Source organism: Musca domestica, unplaced genomic scaffold (genome assembly GCF_030504385.1).
Source record: "Musca domestica strain aabys unplaced genomic scaffold, Musca_domestica.polishedcontigs.V.1.1 78, whole genome shotgun sequence".
In the NCBI taxonomy this organism is placed as follows: Eukaryota; Metazoa; Arthropoda; class Insecta; order Diptera; family Muscidae; genus Musca; species Musca domestica.
Genome location: NW_026712403.1, coordinates 2,896,833 through 2,923,085, shown reverse-complemented (window position 1 = coordinate 2,923,085; position 26,253 = coordinate 2,896,833). Strand labels below are relative to the sequence as shown.

The following is a 26,253-nucleotide window of genomic DNA, read 5'->3' as shown; positions in this document are numbered from 1 at the left end:
TAATAGCCAATTCCATTGCATATACTATCAACAAATTCTCATAAAGGGAGGTAAACACAGAAAAATTCCTAATGTAAACATATTATAACATGTACTATGTCGCAATCAAAATCGTATACAAATGCTCTGTTCTAGAACCTGCAAGAATCTTCTAATTTTGCATTCGATATCATTAAAGGCTAATCGGTTTCCGTAATAAAATCTTACATTTTTGCAGTTCTGCATCAGACCAAATTATCTTCATTCATTTATAACATGTTTACATATGTGATATAAGACTCACACGATATCCTGAAATATGACACAGAAAAATAAAATATATATTTTCTTATGCCTTCCGGCCCGTAATATTGAAAATATGCATAAGTTAACAGCTACCCTTTCAATGTGATATATTTGTTTACTGAAACTGTGGCGCCGGCAACAGTAACAACATGGGACCAAGCCAAAGAGTCGCCAACGCCGTCAACTATAATGTGTCAGCTTCGACGACAATGTTTGCCACTAAAAGTCGGTTTGCGTATCCCTAATCGAAAGGAATCAAGGAAGAAATACAAATAAAATATACTGTAATTAGAGAAAAACACATAAACCAAATCGTATATATATACACAGGAAAATCTCTATTATCTTTATATATAGCGAGATTTTCCTCTTGTGAAATTTTTTCCCAACTATAAAGTGTACAACAAATTATGAGTGTACTCGCATATCCACCCACAAATGATGAGGAAATATTACGCCGATGCACAAAACAATGCGGAATAATTACATCCACGGAAGATCAACAATACTTTGCCCTAGAGTGTACATCGTGTCAAGAGAGGTTTCTTTACTTTGATGCCTTTATAGAACATATTCAGACAAAACACGACACATCATGCAACAGTGAAGGTAGACCACGAAAACGTCGCCATGATGAAGATGAGAATGAAGACTTGACGGATGACCATCCGCCAATTCTTGAACCTCCGGTGGTTATGATAAAGGAAGAAAAGTATGACTTGGGAGATAATGACGATGATGTACGTTTAGTGTAAAGATTAATATTCATTAGCCCAACTAATGCGTTGTTTTTACAGGAGGCACGAATTGACAATGAGCCATTGTTTAATAATGATGATGACTATGCTGATGGCTACTATGGTGGCGTTAAAAAGGAGCAAATTGATCCCGATCTTAGTATGGGAGGAGGGGATTCAAGTTATATGGCTGATACTAGTTATATGAGTGATTCTTTTCCCGGTTACAATGAGGATTATGAAGATGGAGAAGAGGGTGGTGACGATGTAAACTATGATGATATGGTAGAAGAATCCTTGTTAGATGTAAGTTTGATTTGGCGTCAGTATGCGTATGTAATCGTATTCTAAGTATTAATAGCCGTATTTTAAAAGATGACTGCCATTTATACGGTAGTCAAAGGCCTACATTTTCCTTTGTTAACAGAGGCAATTGATAATGGAGCATAATTTTTAATTTGTCAGTTTCTAAGACGTCCTTCTATTCTTTTTCTTATATTTTTATATTGAAATAGAATGGTGAAGGGAGGAATAGTAAACATATTGAATTAGGTGGATAATCATATTTTAAGTTGAAAATGACAATTTTTAATATTTTGTAAAGTCATTAAATATTACATTCTCTTTATTTTCATGCCCCAGAGCTCTGCTGGTCCAGGCGTTACCAACCACATAAAAGATCGCAGAATGATACAATTTCTAATCGAGGCCTATCGCAGAAATAACTTTCTCTGGGATCATCATCATCCACAGTTTCGAGATCGTGTTAAGCGCGGACAATTTCTTGAGTGGATCAATGCAGAATTCAAGAGACGTTTTAATTTGGTACTGGCTAAAGATGCTGTAACGCGAAAATGGGATAATTTGCGCACTGTATACAAGCGTGAATGTAATCGTATGGCTTTGGAGAGAACTAATGTCAGTACTTTGTGGTATTTTAAAGAATTATTCTTTCTTAATCGAATGTATGGTGGCAATCAAAAGATGTCCGATGCCATTATAAAGGAAACCATCTACCGTAGACGATTTTCGGCTCTATGGAATGACATATCAACAAACAAATTGATAGAACTTTTAAAAAATTATCCCTGTTTCTATGACAAGTATCACATTGATTATCGCAGCAAAGAGAAGCGGGGCGAAGCATTGCAAAGAATGGTAAAAGATCTGGCACCATTCATTGAAGTGACCTCAATACAGATATCAAAACGTATATCACAATTGAGATTCGATTATTCAAAACAGAAACAAGAAAGAATTATGTGTGACATGGCTGGGAGATCGTTTACACCAAATTATACCTATTACGAAACTATGTCTTTCATGGACGGTGACATTGCGCCGTTCAAGTGCGATCATTGTCCTTTGATTCTCAATTCACCGCGAGAATTAGACACTCATCTACTATCACATCAGCACAAAGCTGAATCTCAAAATATGAATTCGTCTGGCGCGGCCAATCAGAGTGGTGGTTTTAATGGTGTTTCAAATTACTACTGTCCTATTTGTCAGTTATGTTTCACTGATCTGGAACAATTGAATCGACACAAACAACAGCATCCACAACTCAAGGAGGTAAAATATCACTGTGACCTGTGTACAGCTAGTTTCCGGGAAAAAAGTAACTACGACGAACACATGCGAAGGCACAATGATGAATTGCTTCTACCGGATTTGAATCTCATTACGCCAGCAGACAGCAATGATGAGGTTATAACCGGTGATAATTCGCCTTATCACTCGACATCTGAAGATTCAATTAAATCACCAAAAAAACATAAATGCACTTATCCGATGTGTACAAGAGAATTTACGACACGTTCTAAATTGAACGAACATGCCAAATTACATTACAGCGATGAGGTATACCCCTGCGATGTATGCGGCAAATCTTTTAGATCTATGAAAAATCTACAAAATCACAAACAAATACACGATGCCGTCAAGAAATATGTTTGCAAAGTATGTGGCTCTGCATTTGCCCAAGCGGCTGGTTTATATTTACACAGGAGGCGGCACAATCGTCCGGAGTAATGTACTTAAAGCAATTTTATTTATTTCGAAAAGTAATGCAAGTTGAACTTTGCGCGACAAAGGTGAAACATATATATACAGATAAATTATGATATTGATACAATTAACAAGATTTGCGGTTTAACACAGTTGGACAAACATTTAAAAAGCAGTACGTTATTTTAATATGTTTTGTATTCCCTCTTGTCTTTTCTATTTTTAAAATCTCAAAATATTGTAACTTTAAATAATTTAACTTTTATTTTAATCGTATAAACAAAATAATTGTTTAGCTCGCGAACTATTTTTCGACTCATTTTCAAGAATTTTTGTTTAACATAAAACTATTATATACTTCTATGAAATTCAAACTATTTTGTCGCCTATATTTCCACAAAACCCCGGCTTACAAAAAGAAATGCTATTTGTCAGCGCCTTAGTAAATATTTTCCATTATTCCTTTTCATAGTTTCCATTGCTTTATTATTGATTTCAGTGGTATGTGCGACAAAAATTCCAACAACAAGTCCCTGCAAAAATCGAAAAAGTTATTTTTTTGTACGAAAATGGCTTCAATTTGTCAATAGTTTAATATTTAATTAATCACTTTTTTCTGATATATTTATTTTATTACTTTTCCTCCTAACTCAGTATTAAAGAAAAATGATGTATGATTTCATTGCTTTTACCTATATATAATGCAGCAGCTTAATAAGTTATAATGAATATAATTTAAAATTAAAATATATATTGTATATAATTACAAAATAATGCATTATTTTTTAATTTATCAGCATCCACCACTATATATCTAGAGATTATTATTTGTATGTAGCGATAAATGTTTAAGTATTTTATTTTCCCATTTAAAAATCAGATTTTATAAAACTAATCATGTATCTCCTTTTCGAACTAAGCATAAAATCCAAACATTCCACACATCACCGAACATCAAACAAAAACTAGAATTAAACGTAATATTTTTAATGCAAATATATAGACACATACACCAATCTACTTAACTAATAACTTAAACGAAACAATAATATTTTTTTATAGTTTTAGTCCATTCTTATGCAAGGTTAAACAACAAAGTATTTGACACAACAGCAAACAAGAATTAACCGAGATTATCTGCAAAAAAAAAAAAAACAAACAAATAAATAAATAAGTTTAGAAACAACACAAAAAAAAAAAATTAACAGCATAGATCACCAATGCTTTGCAATAAGTAACCTTTAAGATAAAATAGCAAAACTACCATGGAAATTTAACATGTACCAGCAACCATGTATGTGGCAAGTTTTCTTTTGGATATTTCTGCTTTTGCATCACTACAAAGCAAAATTAAAATTCTTGAAAATTTAAAATAGGGCTGTTCCAGAACCTGCAAGAATGTTATATTTTTTCGATATCGTAAAAGTAAAATAGGTTATCGTAGTAAAAATTTTGTACTCTTAAAATTCTGAAACAGACCAACAAAAATAATTAAAAAGCTTTTCTTTAAATTTCATTTGAAACAAGCATCTTCTTTGGGAAATTCAAAATCATATCGTGGTTGTTGGCCCTCATACAACAAGATGAATTAGAAATAACAATTTGTTAAGTAATAAATAGCAGTGTCTTACATATGGTATTGAATAACAACAAACAGTTTATTGTCTTAAAATATAAATAATAAAAACAATCCTTTAATAAGATCATTAACTGGCATTTTAATATCTTTTGGAATTCGTTTTTATACCCTACACCACACGGTAAGTGGTAAGGGTATTATGTCTTTGTGCATTTGTTTGTAACAGGGAGAAGGAAGCGAGATAGATCCATAGTTCCAATATCTCTCCAAATGACCTGAATTTTGGTGCATCTCAAGTACATCAAGTTTGAAGAAAATCGGTTCAGATATAGCTATAGCTCCCATATATACCTTTATCCGATATCAGGTTTATTGTGCACCAAATGGCTAATATCAGCCCAAATGGACTGAATTTTGGGAATTACGACTGAATTCATCCTTCTTTTTTTTACATTAACTAAAGTAATGTTTATTTAAAATTTAGGTATTAACATAAAGAATTGATTTAGGTTGTGTTACATAAATTATAATTTGTGGCGATGAAACGGGATGGAAATTAAGCGGTAGCGGATTTCAGGTAGGCAATGAGGTCAGCGCAATCTCCAGGCTTCTTCAAACCAGCAAATATCATCTTTGTGCCTGGGATGTATTTCTTGGGGTTTTCCAAGTATTTGAACAAGGTATCTTCATTCCAGGCGATGCCCTTGGATTTGTTGGCATCTGTGTAGGCGAATCCAGCGGCTTGACCAGTCTTGCGGCCGAACAAACCATGCAAATTAGGGCCTACTTTGTGTTTACCGCCAGCTTCGACAGTGTGGCATTGAGCACAACGTTGGACGAAGAGTTTCTTGCCCTTTTCAACATCACCAGCTGGAACACCCATGTTTTTCAATTTGATTTCGATTTGCACAGCGCGGACTCTTGAACACTTCAAATTTGGTGTAAATCAGTTCAGATATAGCTACAGCTCCCATATATATGTATTATCCGATTTGGGATTTAAAGTCCCTCACAAGCGTAATATGCATTCCACAACAATGATCTTTCGTACCAGATATCAGATACAGCTCTGAAATAAGTGTATCAAGATCGGATCAGAATTGGATATAGCTCCCATATATATCTTTAACCAATTTAGGGTTAATTATTCTTCAAATAGCCAATATCAATCCAAATGACCTGAATTTTTGTATTTCCGACCGACTACATACATTAATTTTGATGAAAATCGGATCAGATACAGCTATAGCTCCCATACATATGTTTCATCCGATTTGGTGTTGGAGGAACTTAAATATACATTCGACTAAAATGTTATTTGGATATCAGATACAGACCAGAAATACCTCTGCAACATTTTATCGAGATCGATTCATATTTGGATATAGCTCCCATATATATCTGCAACCGATTTCGGATTAATTGTGCACCAAATGGCCATTATCAATGCAAACAGCTTGAATTTTGGAACATCCGACCGAATTCAGTCTAGAAGCAAGTACATCAAATTTGAAGAAAATCGGTAAAGATATAGCTATAGCTCCCATTATATATGGTTTCATCCGATTTGGTGTTTAAGTCCCTCACATTCGCAATGTGAATTCGACAACAATGATATTTGGCCCGAGATAGCTTATAGAGTTCGGAAATACCTCTGCCAAATTGTATCAAGATCGTATCAGATTTGGATATAGCTCCCATATATGTATATCTTCAACCGACTTCGGTTTAATTGCCAATCTGCCAATATCTGTCCAAAAGTCCTGAATTCTGGCACATCCGACCGAATTCAGTAGAAGCAAGTACAGGGTGAGGTAAAAAATGCACCAAAGTCAAACTTTATAATTTTTACATTTTTTTAAATTTTATTGAATGAAAGCAAAATATGTCGGAAATAGCATCAAATTTTAGAATAAGTTTAGATTTGTTCGAATTGGTCACCTTTGGCACGAATTATGGCCTTCAAACGGCCAATGAAACCGTCACACGCTGCCCGAATATTGCTCTGCGGTATTTAGGCCCATTCCCGGCGAAGCGCTTACTTGAAGTGATCGACACTTTGGTAGTTTTTTAGTGCCAACCTTGCTTTCCAAAATACTCCAGTCACAATAGTCCCACGGATTGGTATCCGGCCATTGTGCGCTGGAAATGAAGCGAGGAACCTCATTTTGTAACCATTCTTGGGTGGCGCGTGCTGAATGCGATGGTGCTGAGTGCTGTTGGAATGTCCAAGGTCTGGGGACAAAATGTTTGCGTAACCAAGGCTTTAATACACCTTCCAGAATATTTTCGCGATAATATTCGGCTTTTATTCTGATGCCGCGGTAGATACGATAATATGAGTGGAGAGCGACCATCGGCTGTTAGGGCGGCCCACAACATCTCCATGACCGGCGCTTGAGTTCTGGTGGCCAACCGAAGGTGCACATTTTCAGCTGACCTCTTTGGCAACTAAACACGATCATTTTGTTTTGTTTACAAACTGCTGGACAACGAATGTTTTCTCATCGGAGAAAACCAAATTCGGCAGTTCACCACTTTTGGCCAAGCGAAGCAACTCTTTAGCTCTTTAGAGTCTATTTTCTTTCTGTTGCGTTGGAAGTTATTGCACTTTTTCGAATTTCAATGGCTTTATCACGGCACATTTTTCAATATTTGCCGAATGAAATATTACGATATGTTCAGCTCACAAGCCATTTTTCGGCCACTGCGACGCGGGTTTTGATCAAGTCGCTTCATTACTTTTCGAACCATTTCTGCTTATGTTGATGCTTTCTTCCGTCCACTTTCTTGACGTCGAGACAAAAAAGATTTATTCACATTTAAATGCTGGAGTGCTCTAACATAGCTGCTTGTGGTTTTCCAGCCAAATATAAATAAATTGCACTATCACGCTTGAATTTCATCGCGAATAACTTTTTTCTGGAAAATTCTCAAAAATGCTTTTGTACGCTTGTAAACAATACAATTAGCTGTCACTGGAATAATTTTAACAGCTGTCGGACGAGTGAAATGACAGCAGTCTGAAGTCGGTTGCAGTTTTTTTCATCTCACCCTGTATCTCTATCGAGTCGATCTATTAATCAAAGACTAGATAAAATGCATTCAGAGCAAATGGTTTGTGGCTATACTACCTTGAATAACAGTTCATGACAAAGGCATGTTAATATAAAAAACACAATTATAGGAAAGAATGACAAATAAAAGTTTGGATAAGCCAAAATATTAGTTTCAAAATTCTATTCCATATATCTTCCCAAACAATTGCATACTGCCTTAGCGTTTAAATTGCTTAACATTGGTAACTATGTTGTTACGATATCATAACAACAGAGGTATTTTTCACAGGGTTGCCATATTTCCTATCTTAAGATCATTTCCAATTGGCATGTTTTAATACTTTTATAGCGCGAATTTCCTCAAACGATTTCCTAACTAAGTTAGTTAAAACCTAATAAACATAATTTACGGATGGAAAGAAGACATAAATTTATACGTTATGAATGCCGTTCCCGAGGTCAACCCATTGCAAAGACATAGAAGTGTAAAGATGGGACAAGATAGAGTCAAGATATGGCAACCCTGTGAAAATACCTCTGTTGTTATGATATCGTAACAACATAGTTAGCAATGTTAAGCGATTAAAACCGCTTAGGCAATATGCAATTAACTGGGAAAGTCTATGGAGTAAAATTTTGAAACCCAATTTTTGGATTTTTCAAATTTTTGTTTGTCTTATTTTTCTATAAATGGGTTTTTTATATTAACATGGTCCTGTCATGAGCTGTTGTCTAGATAGTATAGACACAAACCATTTGCTCAAAATGCATTTTGTCTAGTCTTTACCATTTTAGGTCTTTGCCCATTGCATTTGAAGAATTTCCACTGCATAAACAAATCTACTACATTCTCACCACCTCAATTCGTATTGACCACAGATTAATGATAATGTGTAGAACATTTATCAAGCAGAAGGAACCGGCCGGTACAGCAAGCACCATTTGTTCAAGGATAAATGGAAATTGTTAAGGTTTTTCAAAGAATGATACGATTCTTTAAGATATAAGAAAAGCTACTGGCCGGCACACCATGCCCCATTTGTTCAAGGATTCATGGAAATTGCTAAGGGTTTTCCAAAGAATGATACGATGTTTTGAGATAGTGTCAGACAATTGTGTAACATACAAACTGAGATTTTAGAGTGAAATAAAATGTAATAAAATAGTTTAAAATTTTTATACTTTATTTTCCTTTTTATAATTATATGTGGGGCATTTATCATTTGTTTATAAATCGATCAGATCATATAAATAGGCTTTTATATAATATAGAGTTGAATAGAGTTTGAAATAAAATTTATATAGTTTAGCCATTTAATATAATTGCTAATTTATGATTCAATCTAAATAATATATATATTAAAAATAATAGTGTGGGAGTGTTTTTGTTGGTTGTTCTTCCGTTTTATATTATGACAGAGACATAATTGTTGGTAAGACGATGTTTCACTTACATTATTACATTGGGTAGATGAAACCAAGGGCGGGGAAAATAATAAGAGAAGTGGTATAGGCTAACATTTCAGCACTTGGAAATGCAATTCAAAGGAGTTTCAATCAATTGAACGCCATTTAAAAATGCTGAAGACAGACAGAACGTGGTGAAGGAAATGAAAAAAAAAAAACACATTTCAACAGAAGAGTTATAAACAAAATAACTGTGGAAAAAAGAAAATGAAACAAATCTAACATACATTTTGACCAATGGCCAAATTTAAATGAAAAACAAATATGTCTTTCAATCCAATCCAGTTCCAGCTATGACTGCAAAGAAACCCTTTTATTTTTCACGACATTGAATGCGCATTTTAATATCAATTTAAAAAACGGGCTCTGTTCTAAACTCTAAATACATATGTATATTCGATTATTACATGCACCAGTTGGGAGTTTTGAGGTGTTCCTACGTTACGTTATTATTACGATTTCGTTTTGTTTTGTGTGTTTTTCTGTCTTATAAAAGTTATCATATTTTTTATACAAAATAATCCTTTTTACATTCTTTCTTAGTTTAATTTATTCCCAATTATGTTTGTTCGCATTGTTTTTGCTGCATCTCTTGGAAAGATGAACATGTTAATGATGGAAAATAGAATGAAAGCGACAACGGCAACGGCGGTAGTGGTGGTTGTGGTGGTCTACGTGAAAATACAATTGTCTTCCGTTTTCAACTACAACATCTAGTCTTTTTGGGTTTATTGGATTTCTTTAAATTGATGGTATCTTTTTGCTGTTCATTTTGTGCGGTGCGCAACTTGTGCTGAAGGACTTGTCTCGTTATTGAAAGGAACATTTCCTCAACTTTGATATTTTCTTTGGCGGATGTTTCGAATAGTTCAATATCCATTTGTTGTGCAAAACGTTGCGCATCTTCGGTAATGACAACTTTTCGTTCGGGATCGTCGTTTTTATTGCCAACTAGGAAAAAAATCACAAAAATAATAAGCATTCAATTATCTCAATTGGAAACGCTTTTAACATACCTAATACTTTGTTTACAACATCACAATTATTTTGAATTTCATCCAACCATCGGCGTACATTCGCAAATGATTCACCATTTGTTACATCGTATACAACAATAACGCCATGCGTTCCACGATAGTAGGTGCTTGTAATTGTTCGAAATCTCTCTTGGCCGGCTGTGTCCCAAATTTGCAATTTAACACGTTTGCCATCGATCACCACTGTGCGTATCTTAAAGTCCACACCGATTGTTGTTATATAGCTTCCCGAAAATGTGTCATCGGAAAATCGGATCAGTAGTGAAGATTTACCAACACCTGTGGGAGAAAAATAATAAAAAGATACAATTTGTTTAAACTTTACGTGGGCAATTTTTTTAAACTATTAAATTGTTGTTATTGTTCAGTTTGATTGTTATTGAAAGTTTTTAAAAATTTGAGTTATTATTCTTTTCAAAAGCTGTTATCTATAAAAAAATGTTTGTGTCCAACCAACTGACTGCCTTATCTTGTCCGTTAAAGCATCACAACTGAACTTAGAAACTTAACCCTTTATAGTCTTATTCGTAATGAATTTCACATATACAGGGTGAGATGAAAAAACTGCAACCAAATTCAGACTACTGTCTGTGAGAATTTTTCAGAAAAAAAAGTTATTCGTGATGGTTGGAAAACCACAAGTGGCTATCGTTAGAGCACTCCAGCATTTATATGTGAATAAATCTTCTGTGTCTCGTACCATCGCTCGTTACCGTCATACTGGTAGCGTATCCCGACGTCAAGGAACTGGGCGGAAGAAAACAGCAACATCAGCAGAAATTGTTCGAAAAGTAAAGAAGCGACTTGATCGAAACACGCGTCGCAGTGGCGGAAAAATGGCTCCTGAGCTGAACATATCGCAATATTCCATTCGGCAATAGAGGTCAGCAGAAAATGTGCACCTTCGGTTGGCCACCAGAACTCAAGGGCCGGCAATAGTGATGGTGTGGGCCGCCATAACAACCGATTGTCGCTCTCCGCTCGTATTAATCGACCGTGGCTTCAGAATAAATGCGGAATATTATCGCGACAATATTCTAGAGGGTGTATTTAAGCCTTGGGCACGCGAACATTTTGGCCGCAGACCTTGGACATTGCAACAGGACTCAGCACGTGCCACTCAAGAATTGTTACAAAATGAGGTTCCTCGCTTCATTTCCAGCGTACAATGGCCACAAAAATCTCCGGCTACCAATCCGTTAGACTATTATGTCTGGAGTATTTTGGAAAGCAATATTGGCACTAAAAAATATTAAAGTGTCGATCAATGGACCATTTGCCGGGAATGGACCAAAATACCGCAGAGCAACATTCGGGCAGCGTGTGACGGTTTCATTGGCCGTGTGAAGGCCATACATCGTACCAATTCGAATCTAAACTTATTCTAACATTTGATGCTATTTCCCACATTTTTTTGCTTTCATTCAATAAAGTTTAAAAACAAGTGAAAATTATGGCGTTTGACTTTGTTGCAGTTTTTTATCTCAATATATGTCAATATAAAGCTACAACGGCCATTATTTCGAGAGGTGCAGTACATTCTCTCTCAACCGACGATTAATGTTGGGGAGCAAACACTTCTTTTCTAACAAAAAAATCTCAAATTGATGGCATATTCTACAAGAATAAAAATATGTGTCGCACATATATAGTTCGTAAATTCCGATTATCGAACTAGAACGACACAAACTTTAAGTGTGCGAACTGCACTAAATGGTACTAAATTTGAAACAACATTGTTTAGAGTGAACGGATGAAGCTGAAATGTGTTTGTATTGGGATTCCTATTGGTGGTAGTTTGGTAATATAGAGGTAAGAGGTAGCAAAGGCACAAACCACTTACATTTTGTGTTGGTACACAAGGGTTTAATTAGCAAATAGTTTTTATATTTTTAATGATTTCTACTTTTTTTTTTTGTTAAATCAAAGTATTTTCAGCAGAAATAGAAATAAAATAATTCTCCTAAATTAATTTAAGAGGAAAATGACACAATATCCCGACGAAGACGAATAACCAGAGAGATGTTTGCAGAAGGGAAACTGCATGGAATTTGCTGAATTGCACAAAAACTATGATAGCTACTTCAGCCCGGCTTCAATAACACAATTTGTACTTAAATGCACGAAAAGTACTATATTTGGTATTGGGTGAATACATAGTGCTCAAAATCTGAAATTTTACATTAGGGTGGTTTCGGAAATGTGTACTATAATTGTACGAAAAGTACTAAATTGAATTGAATTTGATTTGAAGGTCACTGCTTGTTTTTAGTGTTTACATATGGAGACGTATAATGGTTTCTCATCGATAAACTTCAAATTTTGTTGTGAAAGGTAAACATTTTCCTATTATTCTATTCGAAATAAAGAAACTTGAATAATATATAAAACCTTGAGTCTGAAAACTAAGTACGATGTATGAAGTTTTGATTAAAAATTTTGTCCAACTCAACAAATCGTGTGTATTTAGTACTAAAAAGAGTTTAGATCCAGCTGGAGGAAAATTCTGAAACTTTTAAGGTGCAAGTAGAATAAGAAGCTTGAAGTCATGGCTTGGCATATTTTGTGACATTTCATAAAGGGATTACAGAGCCGCACTAAAATCCTGTCATCGTTTTCTATTATAATTTGACATTAATGTGCCTAGCCATGTCTTCAAGCTTTGTATGTACTTGCACCCTTAGGTCTTGTTATCCTAATCACAGCGACAGAACTTTTTTTTGGGAAAATCAATACTTTCCGAGATATAGGGTTCTAAAGTTCCAAAAGTACCCCCTTTTTTCTTCCCATTTCCTTTCCAGTAATCGAAATGAAAGCTTACAACAACAAAACATTTTCGGGAGGTGGGTCCACACTTCCCGAAATATAGGGTTCCAAATATTAAAAAGTAACTTCCTTATATTTTGTAGGTTATTTAAAAAATATTAAATTTAAGTGAACTTTTGTTAGCGGAGTCGGTGTTGGACATACATCAGAGAAGATTTCAAGCCCTGGCAGAAGTCTGTCTACTTTAATAAGTTTTCGTTCGCGAAGCCGGTGTTGGACATACCACAGAGGAGAAAATTTCAGGCCCGAGGCCGGCTACTTTAAAAAGCTTTGGTTCGCGAAGCCCTTCTGGACATATCTACATAACGTAAGTGAGTAAAATAGAACCTTGATTTAATAATGAGAAGGAAAATTTATAGTTATTTTCAATTTTGGACATGGGTATTTCATAGACGTGTTTGTGAAAGTGGTGTTCTAGTATTGATATTTTACCCACATGTGGGCAAGATAATCCGTTGATATAACATGACAAGATTCTTGTCAGTTTTGGTTTGTATTTGTTTGTGTTTCATTATTCTTTGTAGACAATATCAGAATCTCAATTTATTTCTTTCTTTCCACAGTGCAAACCTATGACCTGTCTATCTTTGAGTTGATGTTATATTCCTGTTTTAGAAAAAGAACATAAATATAATTGATTGACTTGTTCCCTAAAAAATTACCTTAGTAGCTACTAAAGTTTTCCAAATGATCATTCCTAAAGCTTCGCATCTTCATAGAAAGTTTAAATTTAGTTTTCATATTTTGCACATTTTACTTAGGACGCACATGATTTGCACATCTAATCTATTAAGGCCAATCACAAAAATTTAAAGAATCATATAAGAACAGATTATCTTTTTTTTTGGTCAACAACAATGTGACTAAAGTGTGTAGAGAAATAGCAACAGAACTATGCAGCATGTATGCTGATTAGTCACACCATTGCACTACATGCAGCGGCATAGAGGGCACGAATGTGCAACAACAGGAACGATGACATGCATATGAAGCTCGGGGATCTTATGAAAATGAATGCAGGCAAAATGGGAAAAAAATAAAATAAACAAAACGGCATATTAAAACAAAAGAAAAATAGAAGTTTAAAACTGGCCATACCGAATAGTGTTCATGCTTCTTGCAACACAATAAATACATTAAAAATATTTTCCATTCTAGGAATATTTCAGAAAAAATTTGGCATTTACAAAACTAAACTGCTATGAGAGAAGCTTAAAAAGCAGATTGCAAATATTTTTAAATTCATATTTGAAAATTTTTATAAATTTTGGTTCGGATTGACGAATAATGATCAGGGTTCACGGTTACAAACGACCTGACATCTAAAACACACCCCTTCCTAGATTGTAGTGACCCTGCTTACAATGCTATATATTTGCAAAAATTAGGACAACTGGGTAAAGATCTCATCTCAGTGCCAATACATACAGATGATATACATGTACAAAAAAGTATAAACGAAAATAAACAAAGAATTCAGTGAAAACTTACCACTATCGCCGATAATTAAAAGTTTGAATAAGTGATCAAAACCACGAGACATGTTTGTAATGACGATTATGATGATGATGGTGGTGGTTGGTGAGTGTGTTAAGAGACGGGTAAGATTACTGCTGCTGCTGGTGGGAGGGTGGCTATTAAATAATATTTGCTGTTATGCGTTTAACACAGCGGCTGGAATAATTACTGTCTGCTCTGGAATACTGCTATCAAATCGTATGTTAAATTTTGCTTATTAATATCCAAAGAGGATCGGGAAGACTAAAGAATGATGAGTATGCGGTATCTTTGTCTACGTCGCGATATTCGTTAAATGCCTTTAGTTAATGTTAATAAGCGAATTAGCATACAAATGCATTGAATTTGTTTATCAACAGTATTCCTTTCCCGCATGTGCAACCAGTAAACAATGTAGACTTGTAGTTTGTTCGAGGGCGGGTGGGTTTCAAATGCTTCCGTTTCGTTTTCTTGTTACTTATTTTGGGATTTGATTTGGGGCCTTATTTTGTGACTTTGGAATTGATAAGAAAATCACTTGTTCATATCTTTTGTTGTTGTTGCTTCTCGTACTCCTCTCCTCTCTTCTCTTCGCTTTGTAAATGTGAAGGTGATTCTCTCAGTGGTCAGGGCTTGAGGGCGTTAGACAACCGGTAATATGTTGCGTGGAGCAAAAAGTTTTTATCGTTCCGTCTTAGTTTTGATATGCCAAATACTTTAGATAACATCAATGAAATGAGAGAGACGCGGGGAAGACAAGACTTTGATGATGTAAAATTCTGCCTCCAAAACAATAATTTTAACTTTGATCCATGTCAATGAGAGATAACAATTACAACACTTAGAAGCTGTTCCTATGCTGATTCTTTTAATTCCTCCAACTCCTTGCCCTTTCCCACAAAACCTTTGTCCAATACGACCGACCGACGTACACACACACAGATATATTATTGACTTGATGGCTGGCTGGCTGCTGTTCGTGTTTGTTGGTTATGATGTTCTGTTGTTGTTGCTTTTTTTGTATGAATTTACTACTCCCTCTTCATTCGTTTTTTTTTTTGCAATTCGCTTCCTTTTCACTTTCACACTCAAAATCCAAAATTGTACCAGATTTCTTTGATGGTTTACCGTAAAACTTCGTTATTTATCTGACGGCCGACAAAATATTGTTGTTCAATCACAATATTTCACTAAACGATACTAATTTTAGTTATTTTACATAGAATTATTAAAATTTTTTTATAATCTCCCCTTCAAATGCGTCATATTTGTCTACGGCAACAAAGAACCGAGCCATGCTGGAAATATAGCTATCGGCGTCAGTTGGAAAATTGCATTGCCATTATTTGTTTCTAGAACGGCGTTAATTATCAATGTTCAAACTTGGAACAACAATTATTTCAATAACAGTTCGTACATTTCTTTTCTTGATGTACAGTACGATTTTTCGTTTGTCCAATAATATGATACAGTACATGATACAATAATAGGAGGGGGAATAAATCAACATGTTAGATATATACATATTTCTGCTTTTGGTGAACTTACTCTTTCAAAATATATACAAATTTTCGATATGTTATTTGAAAATAAATAGAAACAAATTTGGAAAACTGCCAGATACAACAAATCAAAAAAAAAAAAAAAAATTATAAAATAAATGATCAAAAGCCTCATTAAAAAAATTCGTTTTCGATGTTATAGTACGTTTACTTATAAATGGGTTAACCCACTGGATTTGGATTAAAACTGTCATATCGATTACTCATACTTCAAATAAATCCTCTTAAAGCATCAAGTTAACCCTTAAAAAAGTTCTAACCTAAACATCAATGAGAAATCAAAAAATGTTTCGGGTTAACTTACATTATCAGGATTAATTGCTTAAGTCGGGTGTATTCAACCAGATTGACCATAAAAACATAGCTCTTCTTCGCTAGGTTTTTGCGTTTGAAAGTGGTAAAGGTGAGAGTTCATAAACAGCTTGAATTCTTCGCATGGCACATTGTGTGACATATCATAAAGGGTTGTCAGAGCCGCACTCGAATTCTGCCATCGTTTCCCTTTATAATTTGACATTAATATGCCAAGTCATGATGCCAATACGTTGTTTTCGTATTGCATTTACACAAATCAAAAAATAACTTAATATTGTATTTGCTCACGATAATACATTGGAAGATGCACTATTTTCCTTACAGGCGGTCACTAAAGTGAATAAATACATAAGGTGGGAATACATAAAGCGCTTATTTGGCTGCCTTAAGTAATCGGCTGGCTAGCCATGACTTCAAACTTCTTATGTACTTACACCTTTATTGTGATTGGCATGGTAGAAGAATACAGGTAGACGCATCGACACAGCTGCTGGGACAATGAACTGTCAAACCAATTTTGGAATTGAAAATTTCGAATATAAAATTATTCAAACTTGTAAAAATGTCTTTAAAAACACACATAATATAATAACCTCCGTTTGACGTCGTTTAAGAAAACATATAAAAATATACTTGAAAAAAAACCAAAATAAAATTTTTGACATATCAATGTCTCCAAGATTTAATACATCTACCAGCATTTTTCTACCATGGTGATTGGCCAATTATCAAGTTTAACCCAGATAAAGATTTTGTATATAGACGCGCTACAACCCTATTATTGCCAAAAAATAATAATTTTAAATAAAAAAATTAAAACAAACAAACAAAAAAAAAAAACAGCTGGTGGGACAATGAACTGTCAAACCAATTTTGAAATTGAAAATTTTGAATGAAAAATTATTCAATTTCGTTAAAACAGTTAAAAAAGCATATTATAACAACCTATTGGCGTCGTATAAGAAAAAATTTCCAAATCTACTTAGTTTTGATAAAAAAAAATATATTTTAAAAATTTTGACATCTCAGTGTTCCCAAGCGCATATGCATCTACCTGAATTTTTTTACCATGGTGTCAACTAGCAAATATACCTTTACAATACGTTTAGAAAACCCAGTCGGTTTAAATTGTCAATTCCATTGTATATACCTCAAATAAATCTTCATAACCAAGGTTAACCCGGAAAAAGCTCTAACGTAAACACACCTTTATACTATTACTACTATACTATTGGCATCGTTAAACCACCAAATCCCCAGAATGCGAACAAATAATACGCAACAAAGTTTTGTTTTTTTACTAATATTTTTATATGTATATGATTTTTATTTTATTCAATTTTTCTTATTGATTTCTGCACATCATTGTATCATTTCACTATTACTTCCTTGTATTTTCTTTTAATTGATGTTTTGTTTTTTGGACTTTGCAAATTAGAATAAAAAGAAATACACAGTTGTTTTTGGTTCAATTGCAGGGACAATTAAAAAAATATATAATAAGCATTTTAACACTGGTTTTTGTAGTTGTTTTTGTATTGTTGATGAAGATGTTATTGCTGGTTGACATTTCATTGTTGGTTTTGTTTACATTTATTGTGGATATTTTAGTTTAATTAATTCGCTAAACACATTCACAATTACAGTTACATAATTTTTAATCGTTTTCTTTTAGTTAATTAATTAATAATAAATTTCAAATATAAATATTCAACAACAAAATTTTATATGGTTTTTTCTTAATTTTTTCGCTTAATTATGTTGGGAATTTTAAATGGTTTTGCTAGGTAAGATTTTCATCAACAATTCTTTTTTACTGTTATCATTTGAAAAACAAAAATTAATAAACACAAAATACACAATGTGTTTTTTATTATTTTAAAATAATTGCTTTTACAAGCGCGATTATAAACGTTTAATAAAATTTAAAGATATTTTTCTTAATAAAAACAAACAATTATTTTCAATCAATTTCTGTTTTCTGTTTAAATTGATCAATTATTTATCCATTTTGTAGTTTATTTCCTATATTTTAACATTGTTGAGGCCTTTTTTTCTCATAGTTCAGTATTCGCTTGATTTTGTTTCTCATAATTTCTAATAATGTTTTATTCCGTGTTGGTTTTGCTTTAATGGTTTCTTACCGTTATATATAACTACTACTATATAGAATATATTTATTGTTTTTTTTAAATATATATGTATATATTTCTTTAAAGTATATGTATAAATATAAGTGTTTCTTTTGGTTGTTGTTACAGTTTTTGTTTTGCTTTTCATACATAAGTTTTTCATTACATTTGCTTAGGCATAAAAATGTTGTTTTTTTGTTGTTGTTTTATAATTGAATTTGTATTTCCTGTTTGTTGTTGTTCTGCGTGTATGTTCCATTATAAGTTTGGTACAGAGTAGTACCGATTCCAATTGGGGTTTCCACATTAGCGGTTAATATCATATTAAAGTAAGGAAGTGTGGTAACATCAAAGTAAGACAGTGTTCACACAAAGCAATTTTTAATGTTGACAAACAGTCGTATAGATTAAGCCATGGTAGAAGAATATAGGTAGACGCGTCGACACAGCTGCTGGGACAATGAACTGTCAAATCAATTTTGGAATTGAAAATGTTGAATGAAAAATTATTTAAATTTGTAAAAATTGTCGAAAAACGCGATTTATTATAGCCTTCGAATGACGTAGTATAAGAAAACATATAAAAATCTACTTATATTTGAACAAACTTTTGAATTTTATTGACATATCAATGCTCCCAAGCGTTGATGCATCTACCTGTATTCTTCTGCCATGGATTAAGCATAGGTCATGGTAGAAGAATACAGGTAGTCGCATTAACAGCTGCTGGTACAATGAGCGAAATTAAAAATGTTGAATGAAAAATTATTGAAAAATTCGTTTAATAACAAACTCCCATTTGCATCGTCGAATCTAGGTAGATGCATTAACGCCTCGGATGAGTGATATGTCAAAATTTTAAAAACGTTTTTTCAAAAATAAGTAGATTTTTATATATTTTCTTATACAACGCAAATCGGAGGTTGTTATGATATGCATTTTTCAACATTTTAACGAATTTGAATAATTTTTCATTCAACATTTTCAAGTTCAAAATTTGTTGGACAGTTCATTGTCCCAGCAGGTGTGTCGAAGCGACTTCCTGTATTCTTCTACCATGCATTTCTCTTAAGATTAAATCCATGGTAGAAGAATTCAGATAGTCGCATCGACACAGCTGATGGGACAATGAACTGTCAAACTAATTTTGGAATTGTAATTTTTGAATGAAAAATTTTTCAAATTTGTAAAATTTGTTATGAACGCATATCATAACAACCTCCGATTGGCGTCGTATAAGAGAATATATACAAATCTAATTATTTTTCAAGAAAGTACGTTTACATACTCGGATTAACACTGATAATTTAAATTTCATGGTATACATGTAGCCGATCAACACAGGTGGTTACCACAGCTGGTCATCGGTACAATGAACTGTCAAAACGTTTTTGCAACATAATATTTTTAATGAAAAACGATCTAATGTTGTTAAATTTATTGGAAAACATATATCATAACTTCGTAAAAGAAAATTTTTGCATATTTTTTAAATATTTTTGACATATCAATGCTTACAAGCGCTGATGTATCCACCTTTATACTTCTACCATGGATTTTGTATGTAAACGTATTTTTACTGTTTATATTAAAAGTATTTGTTATAAAAAAGATTTGTGTGAACACTGTATTAAATATTCCATAAAAGTATTTAATTACGTTAAATTATTAAAAAAATATGTTTGTATTTGTATACAAATCATATGTATAAAACCCCATCTAAATCTTAATCAAATTTTATCCGCTGACCCTAAGTAGTACGTACAAAGTTTTTCATATTAGTATGTTTGCTTATATTTTACTAAATATATAAGTTTCTTTTGCATTAAATGCATCTCAAATATGTTTGTATATAAATTCAATTTAATGTGTGTATGATGAAAATTGCACAGTGGTTGGTTAATAATTTAAATATAAATAATACAAATATTTGAAAATAAAAAAATGTATATAAACGTCGTCAAATACACTATTGTATGAAAATCAAGCTTTAGTAGTTCATGTAAACGTACCTTAAAACAAGTACTTCCACTCATGGCATTAGAATACAGCTAGTCGCATCGACGCTGCTGCTGGGACAATGAACTGTCAAACAGATTTTGGAATTGAAAATATTGAATGAAAAATTATTGAAATTTGAAAAAATTGTTGAAAAATACATATAATAACAAAATCCGATTTGCTTCGTAAAAGAAAAATATAAAAATGTACTTATTTTTGACAAAACATTTTAAAAATTTTGACATATCAATGTTTAAATGTTCAAATTACCGACCAAAATGAAGTAGTCGTTAAGTCTTTCCGATAGCAACAGTGTTTTCAACGTTAGTTTGGACTTTTCATTTATAATTTTGCGTTATATTTTTACATATGTTTGTCGGTAACTCAAAATGCGTTAGAGAATATCATTACTGACGTGTTTATATACAATGTCAAATGAGATGCTGTCAAAGATTTTGGGAAAAAACTGTGAACATTTGATTGCATAAGGCTACCCCCTTAATTATACCATGCATAAGGGTTCAAATACATAAAGCGAATATTTGGCCGACTTTAGTCATCGGCTGGCTTCTTCGTAGATAAACAAAGAAGTTTTAGGTTGACACAGTTCGATTTTGGCCCTAGGCTTCTTTGTTCATTTCCGTAGAATCCAGCCGATGACTTAAGCCAGCTAAATATGCGCTTTGTGTATTCCCACCTTAATGGTCATAAGTCAAACAATTTAAATGTTTCTTTAAAAATAAGTAGATTTGTATATTTTTTCCTATTCGAAGCCAATCGGAGGTTGTAATAATATGCATGATTAAGAAGTCTTAATAAATTTTCATTCAAAAATTTATTATTATTATATTTATTCATTACGTTTAGTTTTTTTTTTGACTGGCTTAAGTCATCGGCTGGCTTCTTCGGAAATGAACAAAGGAGCCTGGGGCAAAAATCGAACTAAGTCAACCTAAAACTCCTTTGTTCCTCTACAAAGAAGCCAGCCGATAACTTAAGTAAGTCAAAAGCGCGTTTTATGCATTCTAACCTTAAATAATCAGCTGGCATCTTCGTAGAAGAACAAAGTAGTCTTAGGTTGACTTAGTTCAATTTCGGCCTATAATTTATATTTGCTCATCCTACTTAAGCGAGTCAAAAAAGCGTTTTAAGTATTTACACTTTAAATTCTTTTTCAAAAAGTTAAAATTGACAAGGTATATTACAGGGCAGGATATTATTGTTTGTACCATGCATTTTATAACAATAAGAATAATGACAATAATAATAATTATAATAATAATAATATTAATAATACTAGTAATAATAATACTAGTAATAATAATAATAAACTAATAATACAATAACCACTGCACAATTATTTCCATTTTATGTTGTTTTTCGGTAACATAATGTATGCTTTTACATTATTTGCTTAACATACGTTTAAAAGTTGAAGGTTCTTATTCTCGTTATACCTTGTTAGTTACAATATTCAGATTTTTTCTATTATGTAATGTATTATGTATGTGTACATATACGAAATTCAGTGGATGTCAATTGTCAACTTAATTGCCAAAACGTCATATGAAATTCACTACATTTCAACCATTACGTTACAACTGAATTTCGTACATGTAAACATACTAAACATTCTTGTTATGATACAATTCCAATGAGGACTCAAAACATCGCTTTTATTTAAAATTAATCCATCTTTACACTTAAACCCTTAAACCTCTGGATTTGTTATATGTGTACAGTGTTTTATACTCCATATCGGGATAGAAGAGTGATCCCTCGTAATTAACTGGACGAAAAATTTCCGTGTGTATGTCAAAATTGTCATTTTACATATGACTTATAATTCTCGCTATCACACACTTGCATATGTTTTTTCTATTTCTTTTGGTTACGTTGTCATGATATTGTATTTTCTAAAAAATAATATGGATGACTTTATACCGCAAAATTATTTTCACACAACAAACAAACAATACTTTTGATTAAAATTTATTTTTTCGACGAAAATAGGGCTCGCTGTGATCGAGAAATTAAATATGTATTTTACTCATGTATTTTACAACTGGAATATCGTCTACGTATCGCACGATGACTCTACATATGTAAAAACATATTGTCTGAAATAGCCTGAATACATAAATTATTGTTGTAAAGGGCTACAGAGTAAACGTAACCTGAATAATGATGATGATGTCAACTCTGCTGTGATACATTATAAATACAAAGCGACGCCTTGTACCTATAAAGGTGAGAATACATAAGACGCTTTCTTGACTGGCTTCTTCGAAAAGGAACAAAGGAGCGTAGTGTCAAAATCGAACTAAGGCAACCTAAAATTCCTCTACGAAGAAGCCAGCAGATTCTTAAGCTAGCCAAAAAAGCGGTTTATGTATTCTCAGCTTTAGTCAAAACACAAAAAAAGATGTTACCGTATGAGTACTCGGTCACTTAAAGACTGTTTACACCGACATCTAAATTACGAGACTTGCGATGTAAAAAGAACTATAACTACCCACCTACATTTAATTATGCATTTAATCATGATAAAGAAAAAAGGTCGCATCAACTCAGTTGTCAAAGAATTTTTGAAATGCAAACATTTTTGAAATATCAATGTTCCCAAGCGTTAATGCATCTCTCTGTATTCTTCTATCATGCATTTAATGAAGATTTATTATTTATTTGACGTATAACCAAAGGATTTGACAATCTAAATGACGCGTTTTACGATAACGTGTTCGATGTAAATAGACTTATTCCGCTTGGGAACATTGATATGTCAGAAATTTAAAAATCTTTAAGTAGATTTTATTACTTTTATTATATGACACCATATTTGAATAATTTTTCAATCAAAATTTTCAATTTCACAACTGGTTTGACAGTTCATTGTCTTAGCAGCTGTGTCGATGCGACTTATAGCCACTTCTAGTATGCTTAGCCCCATGGTAGAAGAATATAGGTGGACGCGTCGACACAGCTGCTGGGACAATGAACTGTCAAACCAATTTTGGAATTGAAAATGTTGAATGAAAAATTATTTAAATTTGTAAAAATTGTTAAAAATGCGAATTATAATAGCTTCCGAATGACGTAGTATAAGAAAACATATAAAAATCTACTTATATTTGTAAAAACATTTACATTTTTTGACATATCAATGCTCCCAAGCGTTGATGCATCTACCTGTATTCTTCTGCCATGCTTAGCCATTAGTCTTAAAATACGTTTACAATTACAAAATCTAGTGGATTTCATTTAGATTGCCAAGGATTTACGTAAAGCACATAATTTAGGTGGCGGTGTAATTCAAACGCTAGAGAAATCATTTTTTTTGGAAGTGGTGTAAAAAGGCGAAGAATTTTGAAGCTTTGTGTTTTAGCCTTCATTGGTCATGTAAGTTCTACGTTATGTTTATATTTTTGTAAATGTCCTAAAAATGTATTTTAGTTCTGTTTTCTCTTTTTATTATTAATTTTGCTCTTTTTCTTGTTCTCCTAATATATATTTATGCCAAAATTTTTTTAAGTATGAGTGTGTGTATGATTTTTTTTATATTGGACTCCACATAAGCTATAGCTTATTAAGTAGGTGAATTGGGTTAAATTGGTTATAGTTACGGATTTGATTTTGTCTGTTCTTTATGTAGGATATAGTAATAATAATAATAATTTTAATAGAAAACGTAATTTTATACCAAAAAAAAAGGAAAAATAGAAGTGAAAAATTGCCAAATTTGGAGATTTCGTAATACTGTTAAAGAAAGTATAAACATTAAACCAACTAGCGTCATTTATTTATATCGCACGAAAACACTTTGCTATTTTATACTATTATATGAATTTGCAAACAATGCAATTTTCCCTATGCATGTTAATTTGAAAGGAAAAACAAGTAATCAAATTCGTTAAAATTGTTGAAAAATGCATTTCATAAGAACCTCCGATTGCGTTGTATAAGAAAACATATAAAAATCGACTTATTTTTGAAAAACATATTTAAAAAAAATTGACATATCTATGTTCCCAAGCGTGGATGCATCTACAGCATCTACTGTTTTACCTCCTTAGTTTTAATTTGGAACGAAAATAGGTTAAAAGTACGAAATTGAAAGTTGAAAAAATTCAACTTTGACGGAACATAAATTACAGATAATGCAGGCTACCTTGAAATAATCGTACCATGTTTGTATCACACCAGAATTAAAAAAGTTAATATCATTTGCCAAATCGCTAAAGGCATCCCGTTTTATACCCTCAGCTATATGACTACACATTCGGACCAAATCCATTTCAGGACTTTTGGAGTCGATCTGGGGGTGTCCGTCTGCCTGTCTGGCTGGTGTGCACGTAGTATTATTATCAAACTCAGATCGAGTTCGGAGATGAACAATATCGGCCCACACCTTCTGGCACCCAAACAAAGGTCAACATTTTCACAGAAAATAATTTAACTTATAGAACATTTAATTTAGTTCAAACTTTGCAAGCCCTAATGTTTTCATCAGCGCTAGGTCAGATGCGAAAATGGACTGTATCGCCTCACTCTATCAAGTACCTCTCACACTCTTATAAAATGTGAAATAGGAACTCGATTATTTTCAAATGTCGCACATCTCAATATTTCCAACACAAGATCTGGTGCGAACAAAGGATGGAACAGGCCACTCCTTCTAATACCACCCCCACAACAGGTCAACATTTTGAATAATCATGCAGCTCATAAAATCTAAAATCAACATTTGGCTTATCCCAGTCGGACCACGTCTTCGGGTATCTCTCCCAAAATTGTTGAATAATTATAATCCTCACAAAATGTAAAATATGCATCAGATTCTCTTCAAACTTCAAACATCCAGAATATTTCCTCGGCCCATTTTTTCTGATGCATCTTCCACAAATTATCTGAATTTTCAATATTTATATCTCTCATAACTTTCAAACTTTATAATATGAATAGTCCTCCCGTTGTGGGGAGGTACAACGGGCTAAAATTCTGATTAATAAATATTCGCATAAAATTGGAAATAAATGCTCGATGTTCTTTAAAATTTGCCCATCCCAATATTTTTATCAGTGTTAGATGAAGTATGACATTTAAAAAAGCAGTAAATTCGGCCGATGAATAATGTCACTAAAATCGTCAAAATACCAAATATAGGGAGGTACCGTTTTATGGAGGCTATACGAAGATGTGGGCCTGCATTCGCAATTTTTTGCCATAGGCTGCAGTACCCATCACAAATTCTAAATACGTAATCCGAAACCAAATCCGGTGAATAATGTCCCTAAAATCGTAAAAATATCGTATATCGGGGGGTACCTTTGTATGTTGGCTACACGATATCGTGGACCTATATAGACATTTCTCTTCCAGAGGATAAAAAGAACTTGTAGTATGGATGGAATGTAGATAAAATCATCATAAAATACCGAACATAGGGAGGTACCGTAATATGGAGGATACGATATCGTGTACTTATATAGAATATACTCATCCAGGGGGGTGAAGTACTCAGAAGGAACTCCTTTGGTGAATTTTCAGACAATTTCATTGAAAAATTAGGTTACTATCATCAAAACACCGAATATCGGAGGTACCGTTATAGCACATCTTCCAAATTGACTTGGCTGCAAACCTAATCTGTGCAAAATTTTAGCTTCCTATCTTCATTCGTTTTGACTCTAGCGTGATTACAACAGACGAGCAGAAGGACGGACAGGGCTAAATCGTCTTAGAATTT

General features: G+C 33.1%; 3 protein-coding genes across 4 annotated transcripts; 1 reads left to right on the top strand and 2 right to left on the bottom strand.

Moving 5' to 3' along the window:
* The first annotated feature begins 290 nt into the window (after positions 1-290).
* On the top strand, positions 291-4,738 carry LOC101889702 (zinc finger protein 879). Of its 2 annotated transcripts, XM_059130624.1 has the most exons (4): positions 291-569; positions 643-1,025; positions 1,083-1,328; positions 1,665-4,738. In XM_059130624.1, exons 2-4 carry the CDS (start codon positions 696-698, stop codon positions 3,054-3,056), a joined length of 1,968 nt encoding a protein of 655 aa, XP_058986607.1. In that variant the 5' UTR covers positions 291-569; positions 643-695; the 3' UTR covers positions 3,057-4,738. The 2 variants fall into 2 exon arrangements, with proteins under 2 accessions (XP_058986607.1, XP_005184031.2); XM_005183974.4 differs by having other exon boundaries at positions 291-1,025.
* Positions 4,739-5,155: 417 nt separating this feature from the next.
* Positions 5,156-5,563, bottom strand: LOC131806506 (cytochrome c-2-like). The gene has a single exon (XM_059130645.1). It carries the CDS (start codon positions 5,492-5,494, stop codon positions 5,168-5,170), a length of 327 nt encoding a protein of 108 aa, XP_058986628.1. The 5' UTR covers positions 5,495-5,563; the 3' UTR covers positions 5,156-5,167.
* A 3,269-nt stretch (positions 5,564-8,832) lies between these two features.
* Positions 8,833-15,798, bottom strand: LOC101889875 (ras-related protein Rab-35). The gene is made up of 3 exons (XM_005183975.4): positions 14,492-15,798; positions 10,154-10,453; positions 8,833-10,088 (listed from the first exon to the last, which is right to left on the bottom strand). The coding sequence occupies exons 1-3, from the start codon at positions 14,541-14,543 to the stop codon at positions 9,838-9,840; spliced, it is 603 nt and encodes a 200-aa protein (XP_005184032.1). The 5' UTR covers positions 14,544-15,798; the 3' UTR covers positions 8,833-9,837.
* Between the last annotated feature and the right edge of the window lie 10,455 nt (positions 15,799-26,253).